The 13,862-nt window shown below is 34.5% G+C and overlaps 1 protein-coding gene across 5 annotated transcripts in view; it reads right to left on the minus strand.

Moving 5' to 3' along the window:
- The window catches only part of IRF2 (interferon regulatory factor 2), a 127,486-nt gene that overhangs the window by 29,724 nt on the left and 83,900 nt on the right, over window positions 1-13,862 (minus strand). For all 5 annotated transcript variants that reach the window (XM_051967513.1, XM_051967511.1, XM_051967512.1 and 2 more), the window contains one exon: window positions 8,220-8,337. In XM_051967513.1, coding sequence (XP_051823473.1) covers window positions 8,220-8,337 — 118 coding nt within the window. The remainder of the gene's footprint in view (window positions 1-8,219; window positions 8,338-13,862) is intronic.

Raw genomic sequence — 13,862 nt, forward strand, 5'->3', positions numbered from 1 at the left:
ATCTGAACAAAGGTCATTTAGCCCCAAATTAAGCTATCTTCCATAGTACCATGTTACCTCAAAGAGGAATGAAAGAAAAATGATAGCCAAATGGAGTAACAAATATCATACAGGGGTCTGGAGTCAAGAAGATCTGAATTCAAATCCAGTTTCAGACACTTTCTTAACTGTGATTCCCAAGCAAGTCACTTAACACTGTTTGCCTCAGTTTCTTCATGTGTAAAATTAACTAGAGAAGGAAATGACAAACTACTCCAATATCTTTGCCAAGTAAACTCCCAATGGAGTCATTGAAAATAACCGATAACAATAATAATGCTATTTTAAAAGGGCTAGTTAGTGCCATTCACTTAAATTCATTAATTAGTGTTGAATGTCTTCATTTCAATGTAGGGCTATATAACAAGAGAAAAATATGCAGTCTATCTCTTTTTCACAGGAGAGGAGACTAAGGGCATTTTCATAGCTCAAAGAGAAAATGGAATGAATGTCCCAAACAGTTTTGAGTTCCCCATCACAGGAAATCTTCACGTGAAGGTCATAGATATTTTAGAAGAGATCCTTGACCAACCAATAAAAGTCCATAGAGGACAAATAGCCTATGACGTAGTTCTTAGTCTGTGGAATGTAGCCTATTGCAAGAGTCCCAGCTTACTAAATGTCTACAATTATTATTGTAATTATTATTACAATGAGTCAGTTTAATGAATAAGCAAATGACTTCTGAAGACACAAGTATCATGCACACACTCTCTCTCTCTCTCTCTCTCTCTCTGTCACACACACACACACACACACACACACACACACACACACACCCCTCCCTATATGTATGTATTTATGTGTGTATATGCGTATACACACATATATACATAAACATAAACATATATATATATGTGTATATATATACATATATATATATATATATATATATAATATATATATATATAATATATATATATAAATAAAACCATCTACTAATGTGACCTGGATCAGGACTAGTAATAAAATCAGTGAGTTCACAGATCCAGCTCCTGATTTGTTTGGTTTGTCCAATTGTAGTTGTGTTCTGACCTTTGTTCAGTAAAAAGTTATCTTTAACCCAAGTGTTTCATCAGAAAGATGCAGGCAGCAGCAAAGGCTCTTGTTCATCTTTAAAGAAAGAAGGCTGGCACTGGGAAGGAATATAGTGACTTTGTGAGTAGGGTTGAAGCCTAGATAATAAGCAAAGCTATCATCATAATGAGAGAATAGAACTGGGAGCTTAGTTAATGAGCCATTTTCATTGAACATGTTCAATCTCTTATATAAACATTTGTCTTAGGGTTAGACAGCTAGCATTTGACTCCTGGCAAAGATGCATTTTAGCTGTGAGAAGCTGAGTATGTCATTTAAACTCTTTGTGACTCAGTTTCTTCATCTCTAAAATGGGGATAATATTATTGACAACATCCTACCTCAAAGAATTATTGTGAGGAAAGAACTTCACACACTCTCTAAATGTCTAGTGTTATTATTTAAAGAAAGACTAATTTATCATTTGTTTTTGACAAAAATAACTTCTTAAAATAACAGTCAAACTCCACTGAGTTCCTAGTTTATCAAGGATGATACAGCAACTTAAGGTTAAAAATGTATACTTTATCTCTAAGACCAGGCTTTCTGCCCAAAGTCAATCCTTCCAATGAATTTCTCATCAGTCGTAAACAGATAAAAATGAAATATAAGTGAAAGAGAGAGAGAAAGAGGAGCGGGAAAGGGGGAATGGAGAAACAATAGCTCTAAATATCTCAGCTCTCACAAATCACAGTAGTATGATGCTTTAGTGGGCAGGATGAGAGGTTACTCTGGGGAATTGGGGATCCCTATGGGAAAGAAAAGGATAATAATTGAGGGGGGTGGGCAAGAGACAAAACCCAACTGCCCAACTGTGTCCAGGAATGGTTATGCCCCCCCATTCAAAATCTTTCCACAGGTTATGCCTTTGATTAAAGATATTTGTTCTAGAGTTACAATGCTGACTGAGCTCTAAAGAGCTAGTTAATTAAGTCTCTCTTTTTTTCATCCCTGGAAGGTCAAATATGAGAAGGGAATCCATAATTGACCTTGTCTTCTCTTGTGAGATCAGGTTTTCCATATTGAGGAGAGGGAAGAACTAATTTCTATTCCCATTTTTCCATTTCTCAATGAAATAACCTGATACCTTAGAGGCTTAAGTAGCTTATCTAAAATCATACAACTACTATGAGAAAGGACTCAAAGGGAATCCTAATAATTACTAGCTAACAAAAATCATTCTAATACACAATTCAAATTGACATTATTTGGCTGATAGAAAAGGAATACTGTATGGCCATTTAGACAGCCTAGAAAATTCAGAAAGAATCAAAAATAAAGTCCAGGGTTCTATCAGCTTCACGTATGCTCAATGGATATTTCTTTTTTCCATTTCAAGGAGCAAATTTAATAAACATTAATTTCCTACTATGCACATGGCTCTATGATAAGTATTGGGGATATGAAAATGAGTTAGGAGACTAAGAATTATTGATTCCTAACTTCAACATTTAACTTCTCTCTAACTTGGTTTGCTTACTTATAAAATGAGCTTAATAATATTTTCACTACTGATTTCACAGGGTTTTTATCCTCTGTAAATCTAAAGTTTTATATAGATTTCATAAACCTAAAATTTTATATAAAACTATACATATATGTATGTATATATGTGTGTATATGTTAAAAGTTTTATATAGATGGATATACAATATGTGTAAAAATATATGCAAACACATACATACATATGAGCACATTTTGCTCATGAGCACATGGGCACTCATGCACTTTATGAAAGTCATCTGTATTCTAATCAAGGATATTACTGATGAGGATTTTAGTAGAGAATAGGCAGGTTTTCATAAGTGATCATTGATACTTGATATCTTTATTTTGCAGTTATCTAAGGGATATAGAGAATGTGATATAAATGTGTCTTTTGATTATAAAAAAAAATTTGATTAAACAAAACAAAATGCCACCTTTACAAGCTTTCAAGGGGAAAGGTAATGTAAGGGAGTATAATAGCTAATAGGGTTCATTGACCATTCTTATACCATTTGTAAAAGATAAGCATAAAACCATCTCTAAACAGACTAAGTTGATGGCCCACTAAATTCTCTTTTATACTCCTCCCCAATAATATTCATATATCAAAATTATTCAGGTGATTCCTTGGAAGATACAGCAATAGAAAAGCCATTTTCAGTTACTCTCTGATAATAAACATTCAGGGAGGCATAGAACAAAGGGCTGTATGATCATCAGAGGTATTTACCTTAGGATATATACACCTTTGGGAGAATGTGGACAATAGTTCATAAAAAAGTGGGCAAATATGAGTGGGTTGAGAGTTCCAATATTTGAGGAACTTTCTGAATCAATGAGATCATAGATTCATTGGGATATTTTAAGTGTATGTGTATAACATAGGCATGCACGTGTGCAGTTCACATATACATCATCTTGTTCTTAAGAAGTTTATAACCTCATTAGAAGAGAAAACGTTCACAAATAAAGATCTTTACAATGGAGTGTGAGATTTGTTCAAGCAAAATTGTATAAAGAAATTTGAGAAAGTAATCACTTTCATGTGGGGGGCAGGCATCAAAAAAATAATGAATAATCTCCCTTGTTGCATTTCAAACTTTCTTCTTACTGAGCAGTAAATAAGGCTTCCTGTTATCTCTGTAACACAATGGTGCCATACAGCACAGTCTAATCAAAGTCAGATAAAATGTTCTTAACTTTTCACCTTCACACCTGCAGAATTTTTACACCAAACCAGGGAGAATTTGAGCATGGCTCAACAAGAGAGCTGCTATATTGGGCAAGATGCCAGTTGGGTGGTTTCAGAACAGTTTGTCCTCCTACTTCCCCTTCCTCAAAAAAAAAAAAAAAAAAAGTCATCCAGGGCTTAACTTAGAAAAGGAGTTGTTTCAAAAAACAAACATTTTTCCTAGGCTTTGCTGTGAACAAGTTTTCTCTGTAATTGTTACACTTCACACAAAAAATAAATAAATTGAAATTTTGTTCTCCATACTCAGAGGCAATCCCTTCTCCTTGGTTGCTTGGACATAGAAGACCATGGGTCATTTAAGAAAATATATTTGACCCTGGTTTGGAGAATAAGGGAGCATAATCAACAGACACAGTTATATCACATTCTCTACATCCTTCAGATAAGTGTGATAACACAGAACTTAGTGAGCTTTTAAAATCTGTTTAAAGGTGGATTTGGACTTGTCTTTTCTCCCATGAATGGTACAAGGATAAAAATACATCACAAATAAATCATGCCAGACATCTGTTAAGACAGTGCTCACAATAGCTAAGAGATGAAAGTGACCTCAGGTTATCTGAGTGTAGTAAGAAGGAGCTCATTACTGCTCAAGAAAGGCTGTCTTTCTGTACAGATTTGCTTAGTAGGAAGCTTTTAGAATATAGAAGAAAATTCAGAAGTCTTCTAAGTCCAGCCCATCATTTTATATAAGAACATGAGTTAAATGAGTTGCTAAAACTCATTTATCTAGTAAACAGCACAATGGGATTTGAACCTAATTCTTCTGCCTCCAAATTCTAGCATTCTAAGAATAAGTTACTAGAGTAAGTTACTTTAAAAAATTGTCTTCAACATAATTAGAAGAGTTTTAACTCCAAGAGAGAGGTTATTAGTGAAGGATAAAAAAGAGATAATTCTGTGAAAATGCTTTAAACCCTATAAAAATGCAAAGTATGATCATTTATTTGTTCTTAATTTTGTCACATTACCTGAGTTCCTCAAAATTGTGTGGGTATGTAGTACATATTATGTGTATGTGTGTTACTAAATCTGAATGAATAAATAAATCAGTGTCAGGAACTGTGCTAAATGGAAAGAGAGAGAGAGACAGACAGACAGACACAGACGAGACAGAGACAGAGACAGAGACAGAAAGAGAGATGAAAAGGAAGGTAGAGAAACAGAGACAGCATGAAAGACAGAGGTGTGGGGGGAAGACAGAGGGACAGACTAAAAGAGAGAGAGAGAGGAGGAGGAAGAGAAAGAGAAGGAGGGAGACAGAAACAAAGAGGGAGAGACACACACAGATAATGAAGACAGGAGAAAAGGGAATAAAAATGAGGGAGACAGAAAAAGAAAAGAGAGAGAAAAAGACAGAGGGAGATAGTGAGAAGCAGAGATAGAAAGAAACAGAGACAAAGAGTGAAATGGCAGGAAGTGGGAAGTATCAGTGAGAGAGAGACAGAGACAAAAGAGGAAAAGAAAGAGGAACACAGAAACAAAGAGATAGACATAGAGACAGAGACAGAGAGAGACACACAAAGCAAGAGAAATCCTTCCTTCAAGGAGCTGACATTTTATCTTGGATTACACTTTGAATGACTCAAAGATGGGGCAAAAGACATCCTAACTCACACTGAAACATCTTGTTTTGTTGTTGTTGTTGTTTTGTTATTGTATTGCAGGTATTTACAGTCAGACAACCGACTCCTGCGTGAAATCTTTGGCACAGAGGTTGGGAATGGTTCATTACTCTTTACATATAAATCCTGCTATTCATACCAATACTTCATTCATTCACCTACAAGAAGAATTTATTCTTATTATTAATTATTATTATGAATTATTAATTCACTTTCTGTGAAAAGTGTTACTCAGGATGAGAGTAATACAAAGATATAAACAAAAAGAACCTTCCCAGAACAATAAACTTTATAGTAAAATTTTCCTTTGGAGAATTAACACATAATGAAGCAAATGCACTTATAGTTGTATTTCTTTTGATTAGGGGTTTTGTCTAATATTGAATTCACTTCATAAATATTTCCAAGTTTCATAAACTTGGAAAACCAAACAAGCTAATGAGAGCCAAATACTTTAATGGCATGGAAGAGAGTTTGTCTAATGAAAGGAGTGAAAAGGCAAGTAAAAAGATAACAAGGGCAGGGACAGCCTGGTAAGGATAAACCACACGAACTCAGTAGCCAGAAAGATAACACTAAAAAGAAGGAGGTGGGAGAGGCAAGAGGTAGATTGCTACATGTATAGTTGTTAAGGAATCTCTTAGTCAAAAATCTACAAAGGCCAAAAAAAAAAAAAAATCATGTCCTTAAAAAAAAAAGAAAGAAAGAAAGAAAGAAAATGAAGGAAAATTACACACCATCTACCAAGTAAAAATTTACTGCATGAGGGACTGACCTTCCCCTCCAAAAGAATGGAAAGCAGAAAGGTACCAGTCCCACCCACTTCATTGTGTTTCTGATCATTTACTAAGAAGTAGTGTGCTGTAATGATATGAGTGTAGATCCAGAGTTAGGAGATCTGGGTTTAAATCTGGGCTACATCACTGATTGTATCATTTTATCTGTGTCACTTAAATGGAGGCCTCTCTAAGCAATGGTTTCCTCATTTATTTAGGAAATCTGGGTTTAAATCTGGGCTACATCACTGATTGTATCATTTTATCTGTGTCACTTAAATGGAGGCCTCTCTAAGCAATGGTTTCCTCATTTATTAAATGAGGATAATAACAACTCGTATTATCTACTGGAAAGAGTTGATATAAAGAAAGTGCTATGCAAATAAATTATCATTCCTCTCGATTATCTCATAACAATCATCAATTCTCTATTCCTATAGGAATTTACCCACCTGAAAAGGAGAAGTGAAAATACATCTGCAAAATGTTAAAATGAAAAAAATCAAACTACATGAGAAATGAATAAGAATGTATATAATACCTACTACTTGCCAGACACTGTGATAAGGGCTTTATTTTTTTTAATCAAAAACATATACGTATGTAAATTATATATATATATATATATGCTCTCATTTGATCCTCACAATAATCTTTACTGTCCCCATAATAAAATAAAATAAAAGTAAAGTAAAATGACTTGTCTAGATCACATAGCCAGCAAGTATCTGAGGCCATCTTTAAACTCAGATCTTCTTGACTCTGGATTGAGTGCTTTATCCACTGCACCACCACATGCCTTAGATTAGAAAGCTGTTGAGGTTTCCTCCAGCTCTAGACATATAAATCTGTAATCCTAAATTGTCCCATAGAGATAGCCCAGGATGTTTCTTTGTGGGATGCCTTTAAAATAAATCAGAAAAACTGATTTCCTCCCTACCATATAATTTATTGAATCTCATTTTGGTATCCAGTAAATTTGGAAATTTGGAATTGGTGAACAAGGAAATTAGAATTCTACTTTGGAAATCTTCCATGACCTACCAGCCCAGGATAACTATCATAATTTAAGAGTTGTGTCTCAATTTTTTCATCCACAAAATGAATAAAATGCTTTGACTCTTTGCTCAGTACATGATACATACATGATGTAGGGAAAAATCAGGAATATTCTTCTTTGTATCATATTCTTATGTAAAATGGCACCATTGAACAGGTCTCTAAACAAAGTGCAATTAAGAATAGTTCCTCTGGTGACTTGGAAAATGCAAATGAAATAGGTTTGAATCCTGAAATTCTCTGAGCCTTGAAACTTTCAATTTTAAAATATAGATAATAATTCTTGACTTATGGACAAGAATTTAATATTTGAAACTTTCAATTTAAAAAATAGATAATTATTGACTTGTGAAAATGTATTTAATATTACAGAATTCAAAAATCCAAAAAATATCAAACTATAACTGCATGTGAGTATGAGATTAAAGAGGAAAGTAGTTGTTACATTTTTATTTTATTTTATTTTATTTATTTTTATTTAGCTTTTTCTACAGATTGAACCTGTAGCTGTTCTATCATTTAATTCCCCCTCTACCAAATAAACTCACTTCTTACAAGAGGAGTTCCTTATACAAAATGTGTCATGTTCACATAAATCTACTATTAAACCATGAAGACTTCTATAACTGTACATTGCTGATACTAATTCACCCCCTTCAGACCACACATATGGTATATTTTGTTCACCATCACACAGGGCCTGGGACAGTAAAAGCACTAAGAAATTAAACCGGATGAGGATGTGTGGAAGGAAATGGGAATATTTGTATAAGGAAGAGAAGATTATGTTATCTCAAGCTTCCCCTTTCACTAAGTCAGATCCCTCCATTCTGGGGCTGGAAGAATGTACTGTCCAGGCTTATATATTACATGTGTAAAAATGCAATGTCAAAACCATTTTACCTATGATGTTTATCGTGCTATCCACTTCATTTTTTATAGTTGAAGTCAGGACCGCGTATTCTGGAGAAAGCTCACTTATTCCATTACTAAGCCCAAAAGATGACTCAACTGGTTCTTGCTAGGAAGAAAAGGGGGGAAAAAAAAAGAGTTGAGAACATGTCCTTACCCTCTCCCCCACCCTATTTTCTTAGCTCAAATTCTACTATCTGCCAGATTTCTTTAATGTTAGGATTATTTTAATCTAGTTGATGCTACTCCTTGCTTCCATAAGTCAGGATGGGTCTAAGTCAGTGAATGACTAGCTTTCTCATCTTTCCTCATTTATGTTCAAACTGTGAAATTATGTTAGTGCCTATGACCCATTTACATGGCAAAAATCAGCTTCTAAAGTTAATAATAGTCAGTCTAAGCAGAAATACATAAATCAAAAAGACTATGAGAAATGCTCCTCAGAATTCGAGGCACTTTTTCCTCTAAAATAGAATAATCACCCACATTAAATAGCCCCTTGAGGTTTAATAAGGCTTACAACATATATTTCCCTTCCACCCCCCCATAATAGTCCTACCAGATAAGTCCTGACTACTGATTTACAGATGGAGAAACACACTCAGAAAAGTTTAGCTATTTACCCAGAATCATTAATTTAAATAAATATGGATTCACACTTTCTGATTCTTAAACCCTAATAATAAGTTATAATCATATAACACTTTTAAATTCTGATAAGGGGTTCATTTCTCACAAAAATCTTATGAGAGGGATAGTAGAAGGGGTATCATTCCCATTTTACAGATAAGGAAACAAACTAGGTAAGAAACCTAGCATTTATCACAGTGCCTGGAACATAGTAGGCACTTAATAAATGTTAATTGACTTGGAAACTGACTTGTCTAAATAGAAGTAGAATCAAGATTCAAATTCAGGACTTATCCTCTCAAGTCCAATAATCCTTTTACCACTCTATATTGTTAGTGACATGCCATCTTTTTAAGAGTTTATACTACATAAAGAGACCTGTCTCTATCTATGGCCCCCAAACTAGAAACAAAATTAAATGCAGAGTATTTCTCTGAGATGCGATTTGCTGTTTTCTAAGGCCATCTCTGATGTTTTGATCAATTTGGGAAATATAGCATGGGCTTCATGCTTCAAAGTAGGTTTGGAAGGAGGAAAGCAAAACAAGAAATCCCAACATCACTAAATTTTTATAAGATTTAGTAATGTTGGGATTTCTTGTTTTGCTTTCCTCCTTCCTTGCTTAAGTTATAATATGTTCCACTTGAGCTACCCCTTGACCACCATACCTAAAATTAGGTCAATACATCAAAGAATCCATAAGTCCATTCAGGACTTATCCTTTTGTATGGTTGTCCTTCATTTGTATGGTTGCTCCTTCTGCCTTCTGCCTATAACCTCACTCCATACCTCAGTAGACAGCTCCTTCTGCCTTCTGCCTATAACCCCACTCCATACCTCAGTAGACAGCCATTATTTACTGTCTGCTCAAGATCAAACAATTCATCACATGTAGGTCAATTTTTTGGTGATGACCCAGTCTTTTTGAAAACTTAACTATACTAGTCCTCAGTGAGAAATATATTGGCTGGTCTGCCCTTATAGTTTTAGCTAAAGAAGGAACTGCCAAAGTTTGTGCTCTGCTGACCTGATCTCTTAAAATTCAGAGTCACAATAAGTGTTATGACAGGACCTAAAAGGAGGACTTCGGGGAAAATCCATTCTGAGTCGGTATTTGGTTTTCAGAAGTATTGGCTAGAAAATTGTGCTCCCAGGTAAATTTGAAGGTTTTCCTCCCACTATGATAATTGTGTAACACATAAGAAAAAGCATCATGGAACAAATTCTGAAAAGAGCAGTCATTTGTCAAAATAACTGAGCATGGTATTTTGTGTTTTGAAAGTACCGTAAGGGGGATACAGTATTATGAGACAGATATTTGTTGTTGACTTTCAAATATCTATTTTTTCAAGATAGAAATGAGCAAAAGTTGAAAATGAATTAAATAGTTAAAATAGATTCTGACCAATTGGTTCATGAGCTTAAGGTTAAATAGGAGTTTAATCTACCCCACAATGTGTACTCCCAAGAAGACTGCCTCAAGATGATAGAATATATTTTTCATATGTTCTATGAAATACTTGAATCTTTGCATACTGAATCATTTTGACTTAACATTTCATTAATTTCAGGTAACTAAAATGTAGGAATTGAACAAGAGATGAAGAGAGGGAACGGGACAAGAGAGGTGCAGAGAAAAGAGATAGAGAAGGAAGAAGTAAGAAGGGAAGAGGTAAAGAAAGGAGAAATGGGGAAGACACAAGAGGGGAAGCATTAAGGAAGAGAGAAAAGGGAGAGTGGAGGAAAAAAATCAAAAGAAAAATCCTTTCTCTTGAGGTACTTAGAACATTCTAATGGTGAAGAAAAAAGAAGTACATATACATATGTATGTATATGCAGAATAAATATGAAGAGAATAAAAACAAATTCATCCAATACAAAACAGCAGTTTGGGAGGCAAAGCAAGAACAGTTGGGGAGATCAGAAAAGATTTTATGTAGAAAGTGAAACCTGAGTGGAGTCTTGAAGAAAAGAGGGGATTCTGGGAAGCAGGGGATGAGTATCTTTCAGGCATGGAGAATAGCAGCGCAAAATCATAGAATGTTGTTTGTGAGGAACAGAGATAAGGCCACTTTGGCTAAAAGGAGGCGCTGTCAGTTAAAGCAATGAGAAAGAAGGAAGAAACATGAAAAAGAAAAGAAGGAAAGAGGAAGGAAAAGGAAAGTCATAAATCTGGAAAGGCAATATGACCTAATAGGAAGAAAATGACCATAGTCATGCCATTCTCTACCCAAAGGAACTTATGTATCTGTATACATGGTATATTTTCTCATGGATTGTACAATCCTAGGGGAAAGAGGACAATAGCTCGTTTTTGTCCTTATGTACCCCATACCTACCGTGTTTTGCAGATAGCATATACTGAAAAAAATGTTTGATAAATGAAATTAAATCTAAAGAGAACAGAGCCAAAAGACCTGAGTTATACCTTCAGTTCCTCCACTTACTAGCTCTGTGACCTTTGGCAAATTATTTAAGTTCTAAACTTCAGTCTTCTCATATGTAAAATATGAATGTTAATATTCATTCAATATATCTGTTAAAAAATGAAGTGAATGATGTGAGAGCATCTCCAATTTGAAGATCTTACCTACTTTCGTGGCTTCAACTCTAATGTCCTACTTTTTTCTTTCTTTCTTTAAACAACTTTAAAAAACTTTTTCAATTCCAAATTATCTCCTTTCCTACATTCCCCCCACAACCCTTGAGAATGCAAGCAATAAGATATTTATCATTCCTGCATCCTTTCTGGTTCTAATTGGATGTCACCTCAAACAATATTTCTAAAGCCATAGATGCCATCTTTTCAATCTAATGATTTGAGAAAAGTGATTTTATCTCTGCTCCTCACACATACCACCCCATCCTCCAGTTAAAAGTCTTTGCACTGGGTATCTATCTGGAATGTACTCCCTTCCTCATCCCTGCCTCCTAGAATCTCATCTTCCCTTCAAGACTCAGCTCAAAAAAAAAAAAAAAAAGACTCAGCTCAAGCATCAAGCCTTTCCTCCTAATCCTCCTCAGCTGCTCTTGCTTTTCTTCCCTAATAACTACCTTGTATTGAAAACTCTGTATTTATTCTGCATATGCTTGTAGGTTTTTATGTATTTATCTACGAGAATATAACCTCCTCAAGAAAAAGATTGATTATTTTTTTTATTTGTCATCCCAGTGCCTAGCATGGTGTCTGTTACAAAACAGATAATTAATAAATGCTTTCTGAGTAGATGATGGATTCAACTGACTTCCCTGAACTCAATCTGTCCCCTCCAATTTTTCTTACATACTACCATCAGATTAAGTGATCACAAATAAACCTCTATTCAAAAACATTCAATGACTCCTATTTCATTCAAACAAAGAATCTAAGAATTGGAAGGTAACTAGGAAGTTCTCACATCTAGTTTCTCTTACCCTTTCACAACAACTTTGACCACTGATCTCCACCTGCCTGGCAGTATGGTGCCACAATATTAACACTTTTTCCCATCTTCACCACAATGATCTATCAGGCCACTGCCCTCAAGTTTCTATCAAGTTAAATGATGTTTCTTTTGAACAAGATTTCTACCTTGCTAAGTCATGAACATAAATCTCACCAAATCTCAATGATAACTACAAGATATTTACCACTTTTAGTTCACATTTAAAGTTCTCTTTACTTAGCACCCATATTTTATGTAGTATTATACCAACTCCTATGGGCTATCTTACACTCCTTATCACTATGTCATTTGTGTTAATCTCGATTCACCAACTAAAATGCAAGCTCTTTTCAAGGCCAATACCATGACTTAAACCTTATTGTATGATACTAGTGAGCATTTAGATAGTTTAAGGACTGAAAATTGCTTTATATTTATTATCCATCCTGTGCTATTATTATCCATATTTTACAAATGAAGAAACTGAAGCCAAGGGAAATTAAGTGACTTGCCCAGTGTCACACAACATAAGTGTCTGAGACTGGATTTGAAGTAAGGTCCAGTGCTCCTACCTATGATGAAACTCAGTACTGTGCTAAGTGCCCAGCAAGTACTCAGATACATAATAGTTGATTTTTTATTGCACTGAAAAATTCTAGTGCTTCTTTTATTCTTAGCCTGTGTCTTCCCTTCTTACAGACCTAACAAAGCCTCAATCAGTCTCAATGACAAGTTACTAGGCTTATATTCTGTACAAAGGAAGAGTGCTACCACGTGTGTTGAGTGACTTGAATGGTAAGTAATTAGCAAACCGGATAAAAGTCCTAAGGCATGGCCCAGACTTACTGAGTGGCTGCTAATTATAATCTCATAATTTACTCTGAAGAAGTTAGGATTATTTATTTTAACACTTTTTTTTTACTTTATTTACTTTTTTTTTTAACTTTAATAATACCAATCTCCTTCTTCACCACAAAATAATAATATGTCACAATTACCCAGTATACCCAGTATTAAATACTTTATCAGTTTAGGTGTTTTAATATTTAGAATGAAGGTAAGTTATCATACCTTCATTTAAAATTTTAGACAACTTTGGAATGAAGACTATGAAAAATAGAATAGAAATATGTCCAAGTCAAATCCCATTGCATAATCTTTGAAGAGGGGTCTGATTTTTTATTACACAGGAATTTTGTTGTATTTGAACCTACAATAAGAGGACCTTCAACGCAGGTTTGGTCAAGTCTGTCACACAGAGCTTCACCAGAATAGTATAAGAAGACTCTCTTTCTAATTTTCCTTGAATACATGTATAATTTTCACCTCCTTCCAAAGGGAACTTGTGGTACAGTAAGAAAAGCACTATATTTAGTTTGAATCAGGACTCAACTCCTTTTTTAAACCTGTTTCACCATAGTTGACTTGCTTAACTTTGCTGTGCCTCAGTTTCTTCATCTGTAACACAAGAGATTTTTTCAAGCAGCTTTCTTAGGCAGAATATTTATCTTTCTTACCCAACCTCAGTTTTTTTGTCATTATAAAAGTAGCATAATTTTAGCAACTTAGTATAAATTTT

This window comes from Antechinus flavipes, chromosome 6 (assembly GCF_016432865.1).
Source record: "Antechinus flavipes isolate AdamAnt ecotype Samford, QLD, Australia chromosome 6, AdamAnt_v2, whole genome shotgun sequence".
Taxonomy (NCBI): domain Eukaryota; kingdom Metazoa; phylum Chordata; class Mammalia; order Dasyuromorphia; family Dasyuridae; genus Antechinus; species Antechinus flavipes.